The 25487-nt window shown below is 43.8% G+C and overlaps 1 protein-coding gene across 1 annotated transcript in view; it reads right to left on the reverse strand.

Annotated features, from left to right (window-relative positions):
* The window catches only part of MCPH1 (microcephalin 1), a gene marked incomplete at both ends in the record, with an annotated part of 219396 nt that overhangs the window by 119126 nt on the left and 74783 nt on the right, over window positions 1-25487 (reverse strand). The window contains 3 exon segments of the mRNA XM_082680246.1: window positions 1424-1471; window positions 1475-1501; window positions 24652-24814. Of these exon segments, the coding sequence (XP_082536372.1) occupies window positions 1424-1471; window positions 1475-1501; window positions 24652-24814 (238 nt within the window).

The raw sequence follows: 25487 nt of genomic DNA on the forward strand, positions 1-25487 counted from the left end.
ACACTGTTCTACCACTATTTTTTTCTTTATTCCATTTTTCTTATCTAATTTATTTTATCCCCACACCCCCCTCCTCTTCCCAGCTTAGTTTTATGACGCTCAGGTGTCGCTGAGTCAACTTATGGACTCTGGGCAAGTCAGGCCCTCTGCTTTTCCACCATGCTGCACTTTCCCAACAAATATATTAATGAGAACATAACCTCCCATCCCAGAACAGCTCCTCTTATTACATGTAAGAAGGAGTCATAAGGTTAGCAGAGGTTGAATTTATACACAGCTTTGTATCAAGCTAAAAAACATCTGATAATAAGAAAATATCATCGCCTCAAAAGAAACAATAAATTTCCATGACATCTCAATGACCACATGACAGACACCGAGGTGGGAAAATGATAATACGGGAAAAATTGGCAACAACACAATTTATATTCACTTGCCCATGTAGGCAGATAAGGTGAGTTTCAAAGACAAACCTCACTATGTTATTCAGAGTTACATATACTCTCTCGTGACAGCGAGTGGGGGAGAATTTGAGCTTTTACTTTACACTTCAACTCCTTGCCAGGTATTTCAAACAAAGAGTCTTGCTGAGAGGAATTTTTTCTCTCCTTAAGAAAACATTTATAAAGTCCAGAGCAAATCAAAACAGCAATCTCAAAAATGAAAACAAAAACAACCCAACAACTAGATAACCACAGCGACTGGAGGACAGAGTTCAACTTCTCACTATGTGATAGCCATATGGCATACTCAAACGATTCAAAAACATGGAGACCACTCACAGATTACACATCATCACTTACCTTTCAGGTATTAATCTTTTGAAAGGATAAAACGTGACAAACCAGTTAACATTTGAAAACAAAAGCCAACTTCTGCACAATCCTGCTTCCAACTAAATCTGAAATTACCTACTTATTAATCTTTAAAAAAATTAGAACCTGGAACTTTCCCATTAAGCATCTGAAATACCTGAAAATCAGTAAAGCTGAAGCTGAGTTTCAGGAAAAACATCAAAACAGAAACACCACATCACAATGCTAGCAGGCCACAATTTTTATACCTATCACTTCTATCTCTTTTAACAGTAACAGCATCATTTTTTAAGGCAGTAAGCAATATATAATAGTATCTTCTCAAGAATCTAGTCTTTTTTCATTTTTGTTTTTCTCAATCCTGAGGACTTGTATAATTAAATTTTTTGAGATTACATTTCTCACAACTTTTTGAGGAATGTTCTCACATTCTCACATTTATTCTCACAAATAGACAAAATGTGTTAAGTTCTGCAAATATGTCTTTTTAGTTATAGGCATAATTGCTCTTGATTTAATAAAAAAATCTTGAGTGTATATCTATGCTAATAATGACTTCCTGAAAACACCAAATTGTATTTACCACCATAAAATAATATGTGACTTACAGGAGCTGCAGGGAAGTAGTCTGACTCTTCAAACGGTTCCTCGGAAATTCAATGACCCATTTCCAAAGACCACAGTACCTATAAGTGAGAGAAGAAGCAGAACATTTTTTATAGACTTATTAGGCTTTTAGTGGACAATAAACCAGTTTGAAGATACAGCAAAACCAAAATAAACAAAAAAACCCTAGCAGTAACTACATACTACATTGATCCGAAGCACATGTATCTTGAACACCAAAGTGCCATCAGAATCTTCAGGTTACAAAAATGTTACAAATATTAATAAACACTTGTTTAAGAAAATGTCTCCTGATGGCTAGAAGTCTGGGTTATTATCCTAGTGAGGATAACCACCCCGTTTCTAAACATATGAAATATTACGTCTTCCTAAATTCCAGTTTCCAATTTAAGGAGTCATTATAGACAATCCTTAGTAAATAATACAGAATTTTATTAATTTAAAAAAACCCATGTATTAGGAGAAGATAGATCATAAGCCTAAATTCGAAAAGCAAACCTTTTGGTGTGTAACTTTATTTCTATCATTAGCTGATGTTTTTAGGAGAAGTTCTCCACATCCATGTTTGGAAATCCTTCTCACACTTTGGAAGAGTAAAATGTCTCATAAACAAGCTGTCATCATCATCGTTAGAACCCACACATTTTTAAGTAATCAAAACAATGTTTTCATTTTTAATTCAACATTTGAGATTCTGCACTCATCTCTACTCTATGACCAAACTCCTTGAAAAGCTGTATGTCTCTATGTACCAGTAGAATTGTACAACTAAAATAATCAAGCTGAATTACATAACTCACACTGATCTTTTTATCTGCAATTTCCTTCTTTCCTACATTCAGTAAATCCATTTTTTTTTTTTTTTGCCCCTAGATTTGCTATGTAAAACTCAAGGGTTTTTTTGCTGAATTAGCAGGAATGAGGTCTAAGTCTTCCTTTTTGGTAGTTCCTAAAGTTCAGAACCATCTATGGGCTATCAGTCTGAAATATTTCCTTTTTTATATATTAAATCTAATACCCAAAATGAGACAGCAATGTTTTGTTTCTAAGAAAAAGTGAGCATGACAATGGAATAAAGACAAGAACGGAATACAGAATCTGAATGATCATTCTCAGCACTGGCCCAGATCTTACTTTCAATAGATGTCATTTACTTATTCAACAACTATTTCTTTCTGCTCACTAGCCATTCACCTGTGAACAACTTATTGAGAGCCTACCATGAATAAGAGTCCAAACTGGGTCCTGGAAACCCAAACTCAAACCTAGAAGGGTTTACCCTCTTGCAGGAGGCATGGCAGCAACCAAATGCTGGTTCCTCCAAAGCAGGGCTGTGCAAACCTGTGGTAGGAAGCAAACTAACTCGGGCTAGGAAAACCAAGAAAGGGTCCACAGAGGGGCCGACATTTAAACTGAGTAAAAGCCCATCAGGCAAAGAGAGAGACGGTGGGAAGGGGAGAGGGTAAGAATGAGTATTGTACAGAGATAGCAAAAAACACTAATTTGATTGTAATGAAATCATCAAATCAGAAATAGAGTGTAAATTTTTTTGCTTTAGTTCTTTCATTTAGCTAGACTTATCTTTACCTTACTAGAGTGTTCAAAATAGGGAAAATCTACTCTGCAAGATGGCAGTTAAGGCTGCAAGTGTAGTTAAAAATAAAAGGTTAACCTGAGATATTTATCATAATATACGTGATAGAATGAAAATAACTGAGAAGCTATATAAAGCAAAGAATGGGGTTGCATGAATACAGAGGATCAAATCCCATGTGGATAGCCCTTAAAATGAGGGCTGAGTTATTTCAGCATCCACTGCAAATGAATATGATATTTTTGGCATTGTAAAATTATCACTCATAAAACTTGGACCTTGTTGATGAATTTAAATAGGACCCATTTTCTCGCCTTATTATTAGATTAATAGTTAATGATGAGACAGCTCTCCATAATGTAAGACTGACTTTGCAACTACTTTCATACCAGGCAAAATGCAAATGGTTTTCTCTTATTTTATATCCACCTAATCATTCTCCTTGAACAGGGTGAGGAGTGTAACTAGAGTGAACCCAAGCCAGACAAGGGCTCTGAGATTAAATGCAAGTCAAGAATAACATCAAACATAAAGGAGAAAATGAAGCCAACTATGTACACATTAGCAAAGTGAGCATAACTTATTTTCACCATCTCACAAGACTCAACTAAAATGATGGAGCTAAGAGGAATGGGAAAAGAGCCCACTGCAGATAAAAGCTGATGATGTTTTGAAAGTTGCAAAGCAAATGGATAAATGGTAACTGACTTAGAAGAGCAAAGAAACCGCGAGCTTAAACGTCTAGAGAGGGAGTCAGTAGGAAGCATCCAATTCCCTCCGCAGATTCCCAGAAAGGCTGGGAAATTGGGGGTACTAGAAAGCTCTGAAAATGCGGTGTAGAACAGGGTGAAATGGAGAAATCTCCTACCTCCACCCTCCCCCACCCTCCTCTGGAATAAGACAAAAGTAAAGTCAGACAGGCTTTTCTGGGAGCAGCGGTAAGAAGTAGCAGGGAAAACTTCTCCAGCACAGCCCTCACCCCGAGACATGAGCACAGAACTCCATGGCAGGACAAGGGCCTTTCTTTTGTGGAGAAACAAATCACCCCAGGGAAAAAAGACCTACAGATACTGACACGTGGACCTCCCTCTATCAAATACCTCCATCACATCAGAAGATCTATACACTCAGATAAACAGAATTTCCATCAGCTTTTCAGTCCTCAATATTAAACATGACTTTCTACCCATTTGATAAAAGCCTCTAGCATGCAAACAGAGACCAGACCAAACAAAAAGGGGATTACTGGGATCACAGTGATGGGAAGTCCCAGGATAACAGCGGCTCCGTAGACCTAGGGAGAACCAGTCTCACAGGGAGCAGAGCAACAAAGGGGTTCATGGGTGGTGTCTCCAAGAGAAATAAACGGGATTGGAAGATTATCTAATGTGTAGACAGTTTTGGAGAAAAACTACAATACTTTTTAGAAATTCTTGTGGTGAGTTAGTGATAGGTACATAGAAAACTAAGCAATGAAAATGACTGTCAATGATAAGCTCAAGAAAAACAAACAAAAATGACCAGAAATGGAATAGAATCATAGTACACTATATGGCTCAGCTCAAACAGCATTCACATAGTCATCCATGTGTGCATGTAAATGTGAACAAGTATGTCTTCATATGCATATATAACACGTTAAACAAAAAGCAAAACCATACTGGGTAGATGGGGAGGGGACGTGTATGTCACAGTGAAAGCTATACAGTCATATTTTAATCTTCCATAGAAGGAAGCCTATAGATAACGTCTAAAAGTGATAAAAAAAAAGCAGAAAAAGCATTTTATTTAGAAATATGAAAATAAAATATCAGAAGGATATTGTAGGAGTGAGAATCTGGGCTGGGAAACAGCAGGGCAGGGAGTGCCATTTCTATTAGAGGCCTCATAAATTACACTTGATTCTGAAAACATTTTGTTTTGGGTAATTGCGCCCTTACGAAAGAATTGCCACAACAGTACAGAAGAGTTCTCATTTACTGGTCACCTAGATTCCTCTATCGTGTGAGTCTCCAACCTTCTATTTCAAAAGTGCTTTGCACCTAGAACCAGTTGTCGATATCTACAAAAACATCTTGCTGGGCTTGTAACTGGAACTGAGTCAATTCTAGAGTTCAAAATGGGGAGAACTGACAGCTTTAAAAAATACCGAGTTTCCCAATTCATGAACATAGTATCTCTCTCCTTTTATTTAGGTCTTTTAAAATTTCTTTGTCAAGAATTTTGGAGTTTTCAGCATACAAATCCTGCAAATATTCTGTCTGACCTAAAGTAAAATATTTCAGCTTCTGGAGCTGCTAATATAAATGGCATTTAAAAAAATTAGAATTCCACGTGTTCATTGCTAGTACACAGAAATACAACCAAATTTTGTATATTTACCTTGTATCCTGTAACCTTGCTTAACAACTTACTAGCTGTAGTAGCCTTTCTGTAGACTTGTTGATATTTTCTAGGTAGACAATCATGTCTTATGTAAATAGACAGTTTTATTTCTTCCCTTCCCTATCTGTGTGTATATTTTTTTCTTACCTTATTGCACTGGCTAGAACTTCCAATACAACACAGAAGAGGAGCAGTGAGAGCATTAAAGTTGCTTGGACAACTTTGTGAGGCAGATTAATTTGGTTTATTATAATAGCATAAACCCAAATTGCTCTTGTTTATAAATTAATGTGTCTATGTAAAGCACAAGGGGTTTTTTTTTTGTTTGTTTAAGTAAAAAATGGTCTATTGTTATTTAGTACTGGTGCTGGCTAACTGTCACAAGCTCTTATTAGGTTCTTCAACTCTCTATAGAATAGTTAGAACATTCTGAAGGATCAAAAGAACTAAATGCCACTTTCTGGATCAGAACCAATCAAATTAATTTTTTTCTTTAACATTCACTTTTGCTTCTTAATATTTTGAGAAATTTTCCCAAGAAATGTTCTTCAGCTGTCTTAAAAATTAATTAATTCACACAGCATTTAATAAGCAAAAACACTAAACAAGGTACCCTTAATTTTTGGTTTCTCAACAAAAAAAATTAAAGAGAGGGAAAACAACAGTATTTCCATGTACAAGTGATATGAGAAGATCAGGATAAGCAGAAAGCAACCTGTAAGAGGGATTTTAGGTTGCACTTAAAAAACTGAATGATGATGATTCACTGCTGGTGTTGATAATTACAAATTCAATAGGAAGCTGATTTAACTTACTTGAGAGTATTACTAATCGTGTTGAAACCATTTATTAACATTCACAATGTCTTACTGTAATTGTAATATTGTTTATTCCAAGTTTCTAAATAGCTAGGCTAACCAACCATTATTTTTGGACTTGTCTCCAGACCGTACCACCTACCATATATAATTGTTAAATTCAACTGCAGTTTTGGTACTAAGAATACTAGTGAGAACATAGCAGCTAAAGAAAACAACGGTGGGGGGCTCCTTTGTGGGAAAAGTCAACAATATTCTTTGCATACAGAAGACTTCATATTGTATAAAATGCCAACTGAGCGATTAAAATTCAAATCTGATGGTTAGAAACTTGTGACACAGATTTAACCAATGGGAATCCTGTTAATTTCAAACAGATTGAAAGTACACATTATTTTCTCCTTTACTCATTGAAAAGAGATTGGGCTTGTCTTCATCACCCTCTGCCCTTCCACCCTTCCCCACACCAACTGGGGTAAAAAACTTGGTTGTGAGAGTCTGTGGAGGTATAGAAACATATATTCAGCATTTGCAAATTCCTTCTTTCCTATCCAAGAGTAGCAAAAATGGTCCTCACTAATTTTTTTGCTATTTTTAGCTAACAACAGAATTATAAAAATTAAATTATATTTTTCCTGTCAGACCTCATAGACTCTTTGCCTCAGTTATGAGAGTAATTGATTCTCTCAAACAACAAAACTTTAAGAGAATTTGCTAATAGGTCCATTGTTTCGACTTTTTCTAGAGGGAGAATAGCAATCTTTGTGTTTCTTCCACAAACAGACAGTATAATGTACTGGTTTAGAACACAGAACTCAGGCCACTGGGTTAAAGCAACGTCCATCTCTTCACAGTTTTGTGACAAGAAGTCAGTTAACCTTTTTGTCACATGAAAACATTATACATCATCACAGATTACAAAAATATCTGTGTAGTTAATGAAATTGCTGTGGCAATAAAGTTGATTCTAGGTTAAGCTTCAGGAGAAAAAATTGGGGCTATCAAAAGTATAACTTTTAATAACCATACAATAGGGTGCTTAAGTCCTGAACACTGTGGAGCCAGAAAGCAGAGGAGGTCTAGTCTCCCAGAAGGACCAACGTGAACTGGCAAAGTTTCAAGGTAACGATGTTTGTTCCAAAATAAGTATTTCCAACACTTCTCAGAACACCAAGAAATGCGTTCTATAATGCCATCAAGTCATTTTAAAAATACAAAGTCAGTAGTCTCCCTCAGTGAGGCAATTTTCCACGTGATTTTTAAAATTCAGGAGAAATTCACATAATACACAAGTAACCCTTTTAAAGTGTATGGTTCAGTGGCATTTAGTTTATTCACCATGTTGTGCAACCACTACCTCCTTCTAGTTTTGAAACTATTGCGTCAGCCCAGGAATACACCCCATACCCATTAAGTGATTACTCCTCAACCTGCTCTCCGGTCCACCCCGGTAACTACTATCGGCCTCTGTCCAAGGATCTTCCTCTTCCACATCCATCATAGGAAAGAGACCCCACAGTATGTGATCTTTTGGCTTCTTTCACTTGGCATCGTGCTTTCAAGGTTCACATGCATTATGATTTGAATGAAGACTAGTGACGGGTGTCAAAAAGTCTTGCCTACTAATATTAGTAAATCAATATCAACTTAGTGCTCACTGGACACTCACTGCCTTCCTCGTCACACAGCTGGGGAGTGGCAAGGCTGGCACCAAAATTCGCTCTCTTAGCCATTAATCTTTTAAAAACACACAAGGTGGGCTTCCCTGGTGGCGCAGTGGTTGGGAGTCCGCCTGCCAATGCAGTGGACGCGGGTTCGTGCCCCGGTCCGGGAGGATCCTACATGCCGCGGAGAGGCTGGGCCCGTGAGCCATGGCCGCTGAGCCTGCACGTCTGGAGCCTGTGCTCCGCAACGGGAGAGGCCACAACAGTGAGAGGCCCGTGTACCGCAAAACAAAACAAAACAAAACAAAAAAACACACAAGGTGGTGTGCAGTCACAGAATGAATATATCTAAGTTTAAGGCAGCAAAAATCAAAATATCCCGTAGGCTATCTCTGGAAGTAGATGCCAGAAAGGCTGTGGGCTACGAATGGAGGAAAGCTGAATTCAAACCCCAAATCCACCATGTTCAAGCGCTGTGATCGTGAGCAATTTATCAGAACTGTTCAAGTCTCGGTTTCCACAAAGGACTGTTATACTGACAAGCTGAGCGTAGGTAAGTATCCTGACAAGACGGCCCCACCTCTTTAACTTTTCTACGTGACTAGCATCTTCTGGAAGCAGCACCATCTCCACCCGCAGACATGCTCACTGGGCGCCAGCCCCTCCCTACGTGGTCCTGGGACCAGCAGCACCTGGGAGCTGGGAGCAGATGAAGAACCCGAGACCCAGACCCACTGGATCAGAATCTGCGTTTCAGTAAGAACCCCAAGTGATTCACGTGTTATTAAGGTTTAAAAAGCACTGCTCCAGCTGTCTCCGAAAAGGGGGTGAGGGGAGCACAGAAGGAAACCCAGAACTTAACACAGTGTATTTAACCAAGACGGACAAAATAAGCAATAAAGTACTAAAAATAAGTAGTTACGAATTCTTCTCTCTTTTTAAGAGATATTAACTTACAGAGACGAAACACCAGATGGTAAGAGGAAAAAGAAGCTACATGTTGATGTGTACCTTCTTACAAACAAGTCTGGCTATATCACACGCAGGCATTCAAGTCAGATTTGTTCCGCTTATGCTTTACTCCATCTTTTCAGGCTGCAGAAATGAAAACGGATGATTCTTGGAGCTTCACTGCTCATGGTTAGCTACTTTTTACATCCTGCTAAGCAGAGAGCAGGGTGACCCAGCATTCCACCAGTGTAGCTAAATGTGGAGTCCAAACATCTTCATAAATAACACGAGCTCCACTTTTCCTATCAAAATGAAAACAGAGAAATAAATATAACACATTCCAATGTAACTAAAATAAATAGCAGAAACATCACTTCGCTGTGAAAACAAAGTAGAAATTATTATGACCATCCCTGACAATAAACCAAATATTATGGCTACTAACAGCAATCTCTGTTGTTTGTTCTTTATGTGAATTTGAGTTATAAAGATTTTTTTCTTAAATGAGCATCAGGTCATCTTATCTTCATGAATTTTAATGAGAAACACATGAACTACATGGACACTTCTGTAATTTATAATGATGTATAGTATTTTTAAATGACATTTTTAGCTCATCAGAGGCAAGAATAAATTCCAAGATATTTAGAAGAAATAACACTATGTTTAGTCATCTACTCACACATTGATTCAACTAGAAAGTGCTATGTTCCACGTCCCATCCTGAGTCCTGGGCCACATAAGTAAAGACAGGCACAGCCTCTGCCCTCAAAGAGCTTCTAATCACTAAATAAATAACCAGTGTCTGCTAAAAAGGGGCTGCTTTAATGTTTCAAACCGTCTCTGTTTCACCCTCGTCCCTTGTGCTAAGGAGGGTATGGCTGTCTCTACGCAAGGTTTTCTTTTTGTTTTGTTTTTGGGGTTTTTTTGTTTTTTGTTCTACGTGAGTTTTACTACCAAAAAATACTGTCCACAGTTTAACAGTTGAAATAAGTGTTCTACTTCGATAGACATCCACAAATATTAGAAATGCCTAAAAGGAAAAAAGTCCTGTGCATAATATTAATGCTTGTATACTGGTCTTTCTTGTTTTGCTATCATCCAACAAAACCAAAATAAAAAAGAGTTATAGGGAACAAAGTTCAGTGGAGATGTGCTTCTCTATTCACTGAAGGACCCTCTCCAATGGTGTGCGATATGGCACATAGCAGGCAGCCTACAAGGAAGGCAGGATGGACCACGTGAAGGACGGAAGCACTTCATTCTGCCCCAGCGTCACGAGAGCCCACGACCAGAGATCACACAACTGCATTTATGTGTCAAGGCTGATGTCTCAAGTCTGTGAACTCCCTGAGAACCACCAGTGTTTGATAAATTATTAGGTTATGCAGAACTTTATTATTCAAGCACAGGATATTTGTTCTTGCAAAAGATCAAGGACCAATTTAAAAGAACTAAGAAGTAGATCTATCAGGCATCTAAGGCAAGCTGCTATTTCAGTTGACAAAATCACTTTTTTTCTTTTTTTAAAAAATAACTTTATTTTATTTATTTATTTTTTTGGCTGCACTGGGTGTTCGTTGCTGTACACGGGCTTTCTCCAGTTGTGGTGAGCAGGGGCTACTCTTCGTTGAGGTGCGCGGGCTTCTCATCATGGTGGCTTCTCTTGTTGCGGAGCACGGGCTCTAGGAGTGCAGGCTTCAGTAGTTGTGGCTCACGGGCTCAGCAGTTGTGGCTCACGGACTCTAGAGCTCAGGCTCAGTAGTTGTGGCTCACGGGCTTAGTTGCTCCACAGCATGTGGGATCTTCCCGGACCAGGGCTCGAACCCGTGTCCCCTGCATTCGCAGGCGGATTCTTAACCACTGCGCCACCAGGGAAGCCTGACAAAATCACTTTCAGTTACGTATTTCTTATTCTCCAGTTAAAAAAAAAGAGCCTAAAAGGTTTTCTGTAGAGAACCTTCCAGGGCATGAATTTTAGGAGAAACACATCGTGTGGATCATACATAAAAAGTATCAGGTAGGGGCTTCCCTGGTGGCGCAGTGGTTGGGGGTCGGCCTGCCGATGCAGGGGACAGAGGTTTGTGCCCCGGTCCAGGAGGATCCCACATGCCGCGGAGCAGCTGGGCCTGCGAGTCCGAAGCCTGTGCTCCGCGACGGGAGAGGCCACGGCGGTGGGGGGCCCGCGTACAGCAAAAAAAAAAAAAAAAAAAAGTATCAGGTAGCAAAATGTTGTCAATTACAGTTTTGAAAAACATACAATAGTTTTTTAAAATCCAGTATTTCTTGCATCCTCTCTCTTCAAAAACCTAATATTTCCACTAAAGCCCAATTCACAGAGGGTACTTGTGCAGGGATGAACAGAGCTCAAGTATGATGTTCTGTGGCAATCTATTGTAACTCAGGAATAGAGCTTAGAAACCTAAAAGAATGCACAGTTAACAATGTCCCCAAGGTCACCGACAGATAATCTCAATGATGGAGAGCTGAACCTAATTTTCGAAAAGTTCCAGAGAATGAAATCATGGTTGCATTTTCTGATGTAAGATACTCTGTGCTGCTGTTTAAGGAGAGCACTGCTTCACTGGGATGCCAGAAACACAGGAGAAAGTTTAGGAATCCAACACAAAGTTGCAAATGTTAAATAATAAATATGTACCTTTAGGTATAACTGAAGTTTTTTTCTAAAAATGAACTTTGAATTTGCAATTCAATTCCACATGGACTAAGTTGAGGTCCTAGAATTCTCAAGCATAAAGCGAGGAAGAGATAATTTGAAGTTAAGAAAAGTTAAGAACTGGCATTTCTACTTAGCTGCCCCTAGTTAAACAAAACAAACCAGAAACAGTGAGACCCCTGAAGGTCGTATTTTGAAAAGGATGGGCAGCAACAAGCCCCGCACGAAGGGAATCACTGGGTTTTCTCATGTGTAGCCTCGTGCATTTACACTGTTTGCCAAATACGGAAACTTCTGCTTTAACATACACAACCTTAATCTAGTATTTTTTTTCCCCTGCTAAAGCCAATAGATTCAGGTGCTTCACCAGACCAATTCCAATTCATCATAACAAAACCAAATTGTCAGGCCCCAGGAATGCTGTCTTTCAATGTGCCATGCTACGAGGCTTGAGTCACATTTCATGCTGCCCCGTCCAGACGCCAGGAGTTGCAGAGACAGTTCTACACTCACTGTTCCCACTGCTTTTCTCACTATTAACTCTTCAGCCCTCCTTATCATTAAACCTGATGCTTCTAAGGTCTCTGACCACATCCATCTGGTCAAACCTAATAATGGTCATTTCTCTGTCCTTGCCCTCTTCGCCTTTCAGTGGAATTCAGCACCGCTGAACGCGCTCTGCTTCCTGAGACGGTTCCTATTTTGCTGAGAATCAGTCCTCCTGGTGGTCCCCCTCTGCCACCACCTGATCCTTCTTGGTTTCACTTGCTGGCTCTTCTTCCTTCTCCCCAGTGGTTGGCACCGCCCAGGGCCCAGTCCTAAGCTCACTGCCCTCCTCACTCCGCAGGTGCCGCAGCTTAAATACCACCTATGTGCTAATGGTTCCCAACTGGATATTTACAGCCCTAACCTTTGCCCTGAATAAACAAACAAATAAATACTGAATTACAGAAAATATAATTTGATATTTATATTTTATACAATTTGATGTGATATCTCTATGTGGTTGTTTAATAGAAATCGCAAACCTAATACGTATAACCCAGAATTTTTTTATCGTACCCCAAGCCCTGCAAACATTTTTCTTCCCCAGTATTCCCCATCTCAGTAACTGGTACCACTGCCTACCCTACAGAATTCTCAATCATTTACAGCTGCTCAAGTCAAATATTTAGGCAGGAGGCACCCTGACTTCTCTGTTTCCACACACCTATGTTGTCCAACCCTGTCAGATCTTCCTAGAAAGTGCACCAAACTGATCCCGGTCACGGCCATCGTGCTTTCTCACCTGGACGATCGTTAACTGCCTGCTTCAGGTCCCTCTGCTCTTGCCTCCCTGCAATCCATTCTTTACACGAAGCCAGAGACAGAAAAGCCCGCCGTCCTCTCGTTAAAATACCCCGGTGGCTTCCCAAGCTCCTGGCCATGACCTATGAAGCCAAAGGCCTGTCCTCTGCATCCTAACTAAGCGCCCAGGGCTTTGTCTCCTGCAGTCTCAGCTGTGGGACCTATCCAGCACCTTCATACAGCGGAAGAACCAATTATCGATGTGAAGCTACGAATTCCAAAATGATGGTGGAACTTCACTCATAACACAGTCAATGGCTGCATTCCAGGACTTCAGAGCCTCCTCCCCCTAAAGATGACTTTCACCCCTTAAACTCCAGCACGGGTCACTCCAAGGTGACACTCACAGTCCTGTCCACACAACTTTCCAAGTGTTCTCAAGAAGGGCAACACGCAAGCCCCGGACTTTCTAGGCAAATCACTTTTTCCTATCTGTCCTCAGTGCTGAGCCTATGGAGCTGGGAAAGCACAGCACCTCCCGGGTGGAAAGAGTACCCCAGGTCTGGCTGGGATGACAGGATGGCAGAGCAGGTGCAGGATCCCTACAGATCCACTACTTCCTGTGGCCCCAGGGTGCACAGAGAAGGGTCTTGGGCACCTTCCAGGAACCACCGCAAGTGAAAGGAGCAGAGGACGGCAGGCTCTGTGTCTGTCCACAAACAGAATCCGTCATTTTAATAATGAAAAATTTTAAATGAGGTGCACTTTGAGATGACTGTTATAGCCAGTGCCTAGGGCAATACCTTTATCAAGACTTTCAAAGATTCACATCCAAGTCAGGTGAGCTATTCTTCCCAGTGTCTCCACCACTAAACAGAACAATGTTTACTATCTCACAGGGTCCTGGAGACAGTGGATGTGAAAACGTTTTTTAAAGTATAAGTACTTCATCGAGGTATAATCTGCGGGAGAGTGAAAATAACTTGAATTAAGGCAATGAAGATACAAAGGCCCAGGCTGGAGATCTTATGTCATCAACGCCCAGCATGTGGTTGCAGTCAATAAATGTTTGCTGGAGAACTTAAGAAAACAGCTCACAAACCCTGGTGACAAGTGTGGTGTATAAAGTACATTCTGTCTCAAAATTATTCAAAGTTAATATGCCAACTTAAGGTTTTAAAAAAAAAAGAGAGAGAAAATAGTTTCAAGACGATTCCTTCTGAACAGTCCCAGGAGGGCAGGGATGTACCAGAACACCAGTGAAAACCCCAGATTCCAGTCTGGTTCTACCACTGGCTGTAATTTTAGGAGGGTGACTAAGCATTCTTCAGAGCAACACGACAGGCATGGGCTGCAGGAACTGTTTCATTCTAATTCGGTTGTTTTATTCCGTGCTCACACCAATAACATACAATACATCTTATCAAACTCACTGCTTACTGAGTTCAGTGTGAGAAAGCCAAAACCGAATCACATTATTTCAAGACAATTGACCCACTATGACATCATGTTTTGATTTATGAAACACTTGATTATAAAGTGTTTTTCTGTTCTTCTGTTGAGTTCACTGCCTTGAAACGTGGCTGCAGAACTGAGTTAGCTTCTAAGCCCTGGACTTGCATTTACAGGTGATTTAGCTTTTAAGACCCTCTACCAAGCCTTCTTCAAAAGCGGTCAGAATCAACACTTTTAGACCTGAACACAGAGGCTGAGTCACTCCTCTGCGGGTCTCTGACAGGGGGACAGAGCTACATGTACTGGGAGCAGAGGGGAGAAGAGGTGACAGGGCCCCTCCCCTCCCTGCAGAGAGGTGGCAAGTAGGCAGAGCAGAATCACAGGTGAGTCAGCAGGAGTGTGGCAGACACCAAACAAGTGAAAGTGAGACAATTCTGCTAAAGAATTAGAAGAGCCCACGCTTGAACAAAAAATAACAAACACACTTCAGTCTAAAGGGACACTTTGGTCAAACCGATTTCTCTGTTTTTCTTCCTGTCTCCTGTGAACAGGACACAGGCCTAATTTCTGTTTCTGATAGACAACTCAGTCACGAAGCAGGAAGAGCACAAGTTATTCTCTTTGCTGAAAACAGCAGAGTTAACAATGGAAGTGGGAACTGTAAACAAGTAGAAATCGCCAACAGAGTTTTCACTCACTCACACACACACACACACACACACACACACACACACACACACACACACACACACACACCCCAGATTAACTAAAAATTCAAACCGAATTGTGTTATAAAATCATCATGATTTTTTGGCTATGACTAACTGGACCACATACAACTAATTTTGAAGAGCTGCTAGAATTCTCCTTCACAAAATATTTCCAGAGAATACCACACAAACCCTGGAATAAAAGCATTCCCAGCAATGCTTTTCTTGGAGGCAAGTCCATGGCGCTCGCCAAGAGGAGTATTTTAAGAACCCCCCAAACTGCGCTGGGGACAAGGAAAAAGGAGGCAGACCACAGGGCGAGAGTCACTCCTTTTGCACAAAGGCAACATGACCCTTCAAGTAAGTGTGTGGAGTCTTCAAACCTTGACCCTAAAAGAAGCTGCCGCCTGTGAAGCTCCTGTCCAAAGTCGTGAACAAGCTGCAGATGAGTCCTAAACTGTGCACTAAGCTTTAGAAGCTAGCTGGTGTGGCTTTGTAAGCGGCAGGGGCAACTTCTGTCTCTCAAAATAGTTTATCATGTTTGTCCGATTGATTTTGTTTAGAAAACTAATGGAGGAGGCCATTCAAGAAGAGCGAGGATGTCTGTCTTATTTAAGATGGAGCTGAACAGGGAAAGGGATTCAGTTCATTTCTACAGGTTTTTTAAGGCAATAACCTATATTAGTATCAATGGACACGTCATGCCCACAAGAGGAAACCTTTGAGTCATCACAGTTACATGACCAGGCATTCTTCTTTAAGCCACAGTGCATCCTGTGCTTCTTGATTTCCCAGGGGTCGGTGCTTTTCACGAATAGTGAGCGTTTGGGCATCATTGGTAAGCTGTTTTCATTGAGAGACACAAATCCCAAAAGTATCCTTAAACTCTGAGAGCTCTCACTTGGAGTACTAGGATCTATGGTTCTGGAGAAGCTTAAAATAACAATATATGAAAATCAGTACCACGGTGGCCGTAGGAGAAGCGGCGACTCAAATACACCGAAATCCTCAGGATCAGGAAAGAGTCTGTTCTTGGGTCCCCAAAGGCCAGACGCAGATGCTCCTCCCTTTGTCCACCCAGACCACCCCTGTTCCAGCCTTCTCTCACAACCCCTTCCTCAATAAAGGGGCCCCGGAGCCCCTTCTCCTATGAGCACCAACAGCGTTTACAAGCTTTTGTGGGTGTTCCCCAGGACCAGCCGTGCAATGAATGGACGGGTCCACGGCCAAGGGTTCACCGGTCCAGAGCAAGTGTCTTTTGTCAATTTTAGGGTTAATACGTTCTTTCCGTACCTAAGACCACGGGGACAGGATGTAAGAAGTGGTATTTACAGCTCTTGCAGGGGATTAGTAAGTTATTTCTGTTGTAAGGCTAACACACGTTAGGTTCTTACTTTTGCCCATCACCGGGAAGAGCACCACACACCCTTAACTCCTAGCTTTCACACAATCCTGTGAAGGACATCCTGTCTCTAGGTCCATTGCCCAGATGAGGAGCTGCGGCTCAGTGAGATGGAGCTTCTCACCTAAGGCTGCCCTGCGGGAAGGTGCCCGCCACCCAGGCAGCTCAGCGGAGTTTCTTCCCGTTTTACGTGGGGATGGATTAACTTTAAATCCCCCAATCCCGGGGCAGCCAGGTGGCTCACCATTTAACTGTCCCGTACTGAATTATTATTTTTTTTTATTGTAACCGATAAAACACTGGAGGCCTGGACATGGTGTTACAGTTCTATGCGTCTTCCTCTATTTCAAAATAAGGTAAACGCGCTGCCGATTTATACGTGGAAAATGATGACATAATGGGAATATACGGGAACCTCCACACAGAGCAAGCACGTATGCATTTACACGTGTGCGGATGTGTGCTTTCAGTGCGGTCATGTAAGGGCCTTGTCATCCCATTCTTTCTCTCTGAACAGCTACCTGCTGATTCCTGTCTTCTTAGTAGAAGGCATTGGATGTACAAGATACTAGACAGACAGAACATAGGACCTGTCAGAAGTCAGATCTTACAGAAGAGCCCGTGGCTTAATTAGTGCCCTAGCAAAGGGCACACCATTCTTAAGATCTTGAGGCAGCTGCTTTGCCACCGTCTGAAATCACTATACTGGGAAGGAGAACGCGGTGTTTAAAATCACCACTTGAATGCTTTCCTGCACTAGTGTTAAAACCCCCAGGAAGGCTCCTGGCTCAGCACTATGATAGCCCCGCCCCAGTCCTGCCCTTGCTCCTGTCCTGGGGGGTCCACACCCTCCCCTGCCACCCCCCCACCCCCCGCCCCAACGGGTCAGCCTCGCTCCGGGCCAGCACCACCGGTGAGCACCGCGTCAGGAAGGATGTGAACAGACTGGGGACGGTTGGAGGCCCAGGGCAACCTACTCTATTCTTTTTTTTTTTTACATCTTTATTGGAGTATAATTGCTTTACAATGGTGTGTTATTTTCTGCTTTATAACAAAGTGAACAAGCTATACATATACATATATCCCCATATCGCCTCCCTCTTGCATCTCCCTGTCCCTCCCTATCCCATCCCTCTAGGTGGTCACGTGCTATGCGGCTGCTTCCCACTAGCTATCTACTTTACGTTTGGTAGTGTATGTATGTCCATGACACTCTCTCACTTCGTCCCAGCTTACCCTTCCCCCTCCCCGTGTCCTCAAGTCCATTCTCTAGTAGGTCAGTGTCTTTATTCCTGTCTTACCCCTAGGTTCTGTAAACGTTTCCTTTTCAATTTTTCTCAACGTGCTCTGTTTCTGAACGGTCTGTCTCCTTACTTACAAGGACCTAAGCCCATTCTGAGGACTAGGAATTTTATGTGAAGGCATGGGCAGGGTCCCTGCTGGGGCGGGGGGTGCTCTGAGGGATAAGGTGGTGCAGGCCTCCTTCCTGGAGCTGCCAGGAATCTCAGGCTCCTTGGCTTGCAGACACGTCACACCAAGCTCTACTCTTCACACACCTTCCTCCTTCTGTGTCTTCCTAAACTTTTAGAAAGCCTGTCCTTACAGAACTCAAATCAATTAAAAGTCATCAGCCGGGGACACAATAAACAGTGTTACATGGCCTTTATAGAATTAATGCATTTGTGCATGGGGGAGAAGGCAGGATAACGGCGCCCACAGCTGTCCACAGGCGGGTCCCTAGGATCTGTGAATGTGTTTCCTTCCGCGGTGACAGGCACTTTACAGATGCGATGAAGTTAACGACCTTGAGATGGGAGATGCTCTGGGTTATCCAGGTGGGCTCCATGAGACCACGAGGGTCCCAATAAGTGGAAGACGAAAGCGGGAAATCACAGATTTGGCTACGGAAGCAGAGGTCATGACCTAATCGCTGGAAGGGGACACGAGCCCAGGGACATGGGTGGCCTCCAGAAGCTGGAAAGGGCAGGAAACAACTGTTCTCCTAGAGCCTCCAGAAACCTATTTCAGATTACTGACCTCTGAAACTGTAAGAAAATAGATTTGTGGGGTGTTTTCTTTTTTAGCCTCTGAAAAATTTGTTATAGCAGCCACAGAAAACTAATACAGTCCCATGGATTCTGAAGCAGAAGAAATTGTTCAAGGTGCTGCTACCTTGTGTTATTTAGGAAAACTGGCCGAGTGGGCGACTATCTGGCAAGGGTCCCATGGGTGACACGGTGGCTCCTGGGGCTACCGTCACTTGTACTCAGCTGCAGGGAGTCAGGGGGGAACAGGGGCAGCCGCCGTGTCAAACTGCAGGGCCACTCATGCCAGATTTGCGGATCCGGTGATGCCTGGTGCTGAGTGGATGGCTCGTCCCTGCGCTGGTGCCTCTCACAGCTCCGTGACGTCTGCCTGGGTGCGTAGGAGGAAAGAGAAGCCTCCACACGCACCCCTCTAAATCATTATGGATGTTTGCTAAGTCATCTTCTTACCAACTGTTATGTGGTCGTCCAAGTCAACAACCCCGGGATTATCTCACTCCTCTGCCCTTACAACCTGCAGCCCACCCATGAGAAAGCCTTTGACCTCGACCGTCACGAGAGCATCCAAATCAGAGCACGTCTTGCCACCGCTACCCCTCCTGCCACCCACTCCGAGCTGCAGTCTCTCCCACTGGAATACTGACTGCAGCAGCTGCCAGCGGGTTCCCTGATGCCATCCTGCTCCCCTGCAGGGAGCTCTCCACACAGCAGCCACGTCCGCTGAGAAACACAAGTCAGATCACGTCACTCCCAGGATAGAAACCTTCCCATGTCTTATCACGACACAAGGAATAGGACACAAGCACTTTACCACCGTTCCCGTCACGATCTGGCGGTCCCACCTCATCTTCTGCTACTTTTTCTCTTGGTGTGCCCCAATCCGACCTTCTTGCTATTCCTCAAAGACACCATTCCTCCTTAGGGATTCTGTCCTGGTATAACGTCTGGGGGCTCTAAGTCGGGGTCTGCAGTGCCGACCTTACAGGACCCGTCTGGGAACGCCAACAGCCCAACACCTGGAGGCCCAGGGTGCTGTGGAAATATACAGGAGTCCCTAAACAGAACCACCCTTTGTCTGGGTAGTTTGTGTTCTTATTTTTGAGTTGTGAGAGCTTATATATTCTGGATGTAAGTGCTTTGTCAGATGAGATTTGCGAGTATTTTCTCCTGGTCCTTTCATAATATTCTTCACAGAGTAACAATTTTTAATTCTGATGAAGTATAACATTAATCTTTTCTCTTACACATCATGCTTTTGGTGTTGTATCTAAGGACTTTTCGTGTAAACCAAGGTCATGAAGATTTTTATCCTATGGTTTACTTCTAAGAGTTGGATCATTTTACATTTTAGTCTGTGATCCAGTTTGACGTAAGTTCTGTGCAGAGCATAAGGTTATAGGTTAATTTTTTTGTATATAGATGTCCAGTTGCTCCAGCGCCATTTGTTGAAAAGACTGTCCCTTCTCCACTGAATGGCCTTTGCATGTTCATCAAAACCAGTGGCCGTTTGCCTGGGTGTATTTCTGGACTCTCCGTCTGTTCCATTATGTCTGTCCTTTTGCTGAGACCACATCGTCTTGATTACTGAAGTGTCAAAGGATACCTTAAGATCAGGTAGTGTTATACCTCCAACTACTTTTTTGTTTTCTTTTAAATTTTATTTATTATTCGAAAGCCATACACAAGTAATATAGAAAATTTGGAACTTACAGGAAAACCAAAGAGAAGAATTACAATTACTTTACTCCACCATCCACAGATAACCATTATTATTAACATTTTGGAATATATCCTCAGTCTTTTTATCGTTTTATGTATGCAAGTACACACCTATATTAAAAGAAAAAACCAAAATTGAGATTACATAATACTCACTACTTTTATAACCTTTTTTAATGTTCAAAGAGCATTTTTCTTTCTAGTCAAATGTCCTTCTACGTGACTTTTAAGGGCTGTGCAGTACTCCGCCATCTAGATGGATACACAATAATTTACTTCAGCAATTCCCTATTGAAAATTTTCATTACAGCAGAAAAGAAATGAACCTCCAATCAGACAGTCGCTTTCCTTTTTTCCTCTATTGCAATGCTGGGATGAACATCCTATAAGTAAATCTTTAATGATCTTGTTAAGATAAATGACCGAATGTAGAATTATGAAGTCAAAGGCCATGGAAACTTTTAGGATGTTTGCCACTATCTCCAAACTGACATCAGGAAGCCTGGACCACCTGGTACCCCATATGCAATGTGCGGGGTGTTATTTTAGTATTACTTTGCCGATAACTGCGTCTTATTTTCCTGTTGCCGTTTGCTGCGGGAAAAGTGCTCTCCTTTCGTTAGTTACTAATGAAGCACACATTTCTCCCCATGGTTCTATCCGTCTGGACGTCGGTTATGAGTCGGCAGGTAGGTCCTCTCACCGCCGGCTCCTGTTCCTTGAGGCTGTGTGTATAAAAATCCCAGGGTGGGGAAGTGGAAGCAGGATGAAGCCAAGGACACCTTCACGTGGCCCCATCTCTGGGCCGAGTGGGAAGACTGGAGACAATCGGAGAGGCGAGTAGATGGCTGGATGATTGCCCTGGATGGCAGTGGCTGTCACCCTCCTCCTGGGGCGCTCCTGGTCTCTGTGGGCCCCTCTGCAGGACGCCCAGGCGGGCCTGTGCTCTCCGGGCCTGGTCCTTCCCGGGCCTTCCGCTTGCCGCTGTGCCCCCAGGCTGCTACTCCTCATTTCTGCCCCAGGACGGGTGAGGATGGCAGAGCTGCAGGGAGACCCTGCGGCCAGTGAAGCCAGGAGGGGGAGAAAGGACAGAGCGAGGTCCAGGGACAGAGCGACCTTTGCAGCCTGCGAGTGGACTCAGACCGCCCACCCCCTGGACCGCAGTCCCGCACACATCCAGCTTAGCCTGCAGAAGCGTGGGTTCAGTGACCTGCGGGCCCCTAAATCTCTCTGTTTCTCATAAATGGAGACTAGGACCCGGCTCCCTACACACCTGCTGCCCCCAAACAGAGCAAACAGCTTCCTGCAGCCCCTGAACTTAGTCACCATCTCAGGCCGGGAGCCTGGGCCAAGGCCCAAGCACACCAGAGCGCAGGAGTGAGACTGGGTCAGGAGCTGGGGGTGGCAAGTTTACACCGCCTGATGCCCCAGAGGGGGTCATGTCCCACAGCCCACCTCTCCTGGATGACGGAAGGGAGAATTTCCTGCCTGCACAGGCCTGAGCTGAGTCTCACACACTGTTCTGCAAAGTAAAGTGAGGGAAGAAAGAGCAGGGGCCACCGGAACGCCACGGGGCCTGCGACCTGCACTGGGGTGTGTGTGTGGGGAGCCCGGGACCACCTTTGCCTGCTGGGAGGTCAATGCAGAGGCTGCGCTGCCACCACCCCTCCCCAGCTCCCCAGGCCAAGGTCAGAAGTGGGGAGGGCAGCAGCTTCTGCGAAAGCTGCTTTGTTCCCACTGCAGCCGGAGGAGTGCCCGGGCTCTGAGTCTGCACAGGAGGCTCTGATTCCCTCGGGCAGGCCCAGCTCTGTGACTCCCCACCTCGGGTGGAGAAGTGGAGATGTGGGCGGGTCTGAGGGTTCCATGCAGAGGTGAGTATCCCTGAATCCAGAGTCTGGGCCAGGCTGAGGAAATAAATACCGGGAAAGACAAGAGCGGGGGATGACTGCTCAGATGGGAGCCTCCGTGTGACCTTCTCCCTGAAGAGGAGCTTACTTTAGGGTGTCGCCTGGAGAGGCCACTAGGAAAGGATGGGCACAAGGAACAAGGGTGGGGGGACACCTGGGTAGAGGGGTGGATGGGGTTTCCTGTGTTCCACACAAAGACCAGCCAACCCTGCTAGTCAGAGCCTCTCCCCAACCCCGTTCAGCTGGGCTCTCTAGTCTGCAACTCTTCTCTCTGGCTGGTCAGGCTGGCTGAAGGCTCTCCAAGGGGACAGGGTCCCCTTCCAGAAGGGGTCACCACTCCCAGCTCCGCCACCTTCCAGATGAGGGGAGGCAGCTCCTGTCCCTGGAAGCCAGGGGCAGGGGGCATATGCCTCCAGCTCTGTCCTTCTCTTTCAAAACTGTTTCATCTACTCTGTTCCTTTTTCTCCATATACACATCTTAGAGTCAGCTTGCCTATATCATCAAAGAATTCTCCTGTGAGTGTGAGTGGGAATGTGTTAAGTCTGCAAATCATTTTGGGGAGGAATGGCATTTTAACCATACCGAGTCTTCCAATCCATGCGCACGGTATGTCTCTCTGTTGTTTGAAATCAGTGTTTTGTTGTTTCCAGCACACAGATCCTGCACATCTTTTGATGTTAGATTTGTACACAAATACCTCATTGTTGACCTTGTATTACTGTATCCTTGTTTCCTGACAATTTGCTGAACTCACTTATTAGTTCTGAGAGCTTTTTGGTATAGATTTCTTGCAACTGTCTACATAAGCAATCATACTGTCTAAGAACAGAGGTAGTCTCACCTCTTCCCCTCTAACCTAAATGCCTTTTATTTCGTTTTCTTGCCTTATTGCACTTAATCCATTCACTTACGTCATGTGGGCAAGGCTCCTCCCTCAGGGCAGGAAGGCCCAGGCGGGGAGTCTTGTCTGAGCACTGGAATTTTATCAAATAACATGTTTTACTTCCTGCTTTGCTCACAGATAGTGGTTAATCCCACAGAGAGTGGTTAATTCCACATATGGTTACCAGAAGTTAAATGTGCACCTGGCTCCATTTCTATGTGTGATTAGTGGGAGAACATTGGCAGGACACGGAGCAGAAACACAGGGGGCACCCAGGCAGCGGCCTCCACGCCTGGCAGCAGTAAACGCTGGCCCTCATGTCTGACCTCCCTGCTGGCTCTACATTCCAGGAGAACAGGCTGGGCACAGAATCAAGTACAGCTCCCTGGCCTCATAAAATATAAAGAACATCTCTCCCTCTGAGACACCAGGGAAGGAAGAGGTGACTGATAAACAGACAGAGACACTGTGAACTGGAGAGAAAGCAAACAGGATACTTATTCACGGAAGCTGGAGTTATTAATGACAGTTCATACAAATAAATGTGGATCGGTACTCAGACTCAATTAGGTAAGGTAATTCCCAATTGCCGCCAATGCAAATAGGACTTCTGGGGGGAACTGCAGCCTTCTCCACTTCATGACTCTAAGCACTAATGTCCTAAACCTCTTGTACTGACCGATGCAGGGTTAAATCATGATAAGGGAAAAAGACCACCGCTGTTCTTGAAAATATATCTACAGTTTGTTTGTGTATTATAATTCTACCAGTTTAAATTAACACAGTATTAATATAACACCATGCTTAGGGGAAGAAGAAGGGAGGGTGGGTACTTAGCAGATGCAAAATGGAAACACAAGTAACAAATGATGCTACCCTCAGACAGCAATGCTTTGGAGTGACCACAGGTTGGGTATCAAAGTAAAAACAGAAAGAGTAACAAACAATTTCAATTTCAAGAATAATGAAAACAATGATTACCCCCCCCCACCCCCCACAGGGCTTCCCTGGTGGCACAGTGGTTGAGAGTCTGCCTGCCGATGCAGGGGACACGGGTTCGTTTCCCGGTCCGGGAAGATCCCACATGCCATGGAGCGGCTGGGCCCGTGAGCCATGGCCGCTGAGCCTGCGCGTCCGGAGCCTGTGCTCCGCAACGGGAGAGGCTGCAGCGGTGAGAGGCCCACGTACCACAAAAAAAAAAAAAAAAAAAAAAAAAACCCAAAACCCCAAAACCCTACATTTAATGCAGAGAAATAAGGGCAAGTAATGTTAAAGACAGATATGCATAAGATAAAACATATCCAAACAGGATTAAATGAACATGTTTCACCCTAAGTAAATCCATCTGTGAAAACAATCATTGAATTCTTTTGGCTTTTTAAACCATCATTAACATAGGTCACATTATTTCTTGGTCAAAAACGGAAGAAAGTGCATTTGACTGTGAGAACACGCACTGGGCGTTTTCAGGCCAAGTCTGCCCTATCTTATTTCTGCCCGTGGCTGCCAGGTCTATATCTGGAAGGTTACCTGCCCGTCCTCCTGGGGACCAGCAGTGGCTGGAGGTGAGGAGAGCCAGAGGGGCCAGAGCAGGAGGACAGAAGGCGTGATAACACAGATGCAGGGCCACCACTCGGCCTGACCAAAGCCATGGGACGCCCTGTTTCAGGACACTAACCCAAAAGCGTACTTCGCTGACGCAGCGGCTTACCCGTTCGAAGGAGAGAATCCAGCAGCCGCTTGCGATGCCCCGCAGCACGTTCTGGGTGCGGCGGGGCTTCCTGGCGAGCACGTGCGTGGGGCAGCCACACGCCTCCCCGGCCAAGGAGAAGCCCTTCAGTTTATCCACAACCTGGTTGACCACGTTCTGCTTTCTGCCAAATAGGAAGAAAAACCAACGCAATGGATGTGCTTCCTGAGCAGAAACACCGAGGTGATGGCAATGAATTAAAATGTAAAAAACCGGAAGAATTCTACATTGATGTCGGCTATGGTGCTCATGTCAATTTCTTTGCCGTCGATGACTTGAAATGTGGGGGAATAAAAAATTTCAGATCTCAACTCCAACCACCTATTCTAATGGCTGAGAAAACGGTGGCCCCAAGGCTACCAGGGGTTTCCCCAAGTGCCTGGGGTGGGGCAGGCCAGTATCCCACACCAGACCTCCTGACACCTGCCCAGACACCACAGCAATTATTTACTTCTGTGTCCCGTTTGAACCAATTTGTGCATGGTCAGGACCAAGCTTCCCACTCATTTTATTTCGAAAATATAACATTTGCCGAGAGTCAAACACATCGCTTTTCTACTAAGAGGGGGAAAAAGGGGTCCTTTTTATTAAGTCATCGGATCAAATCTCAGGGCAAATTTCACAAAGCTCACCCGTGTTTATCTTCTGGTCTTTCATTCCACTAATGCCTTAAGAACGCTTTTTTTCTCTTTAAATATTCTTCCTCTCTAACTTCCTTCCCAAACAACCCTCTACTTTTCCTCTCCCTCGGTCTCCAGGCAAGTTTTGGAAATCCCCGATGAAACATAAACAATATG

The sequence above is a fragment of the Grampus griseus genome, assembly GCF_964374135.1.
Source record: "Grampus griseus genome assembly, chromosome: 21".
In the NCBI taxonomy this organism is placed as follows: Eukaryota; Metazoa; Chordata; class Mammalia; order Artiodactyla; family Delphinidae; genus Grampus; species Grampus griseus.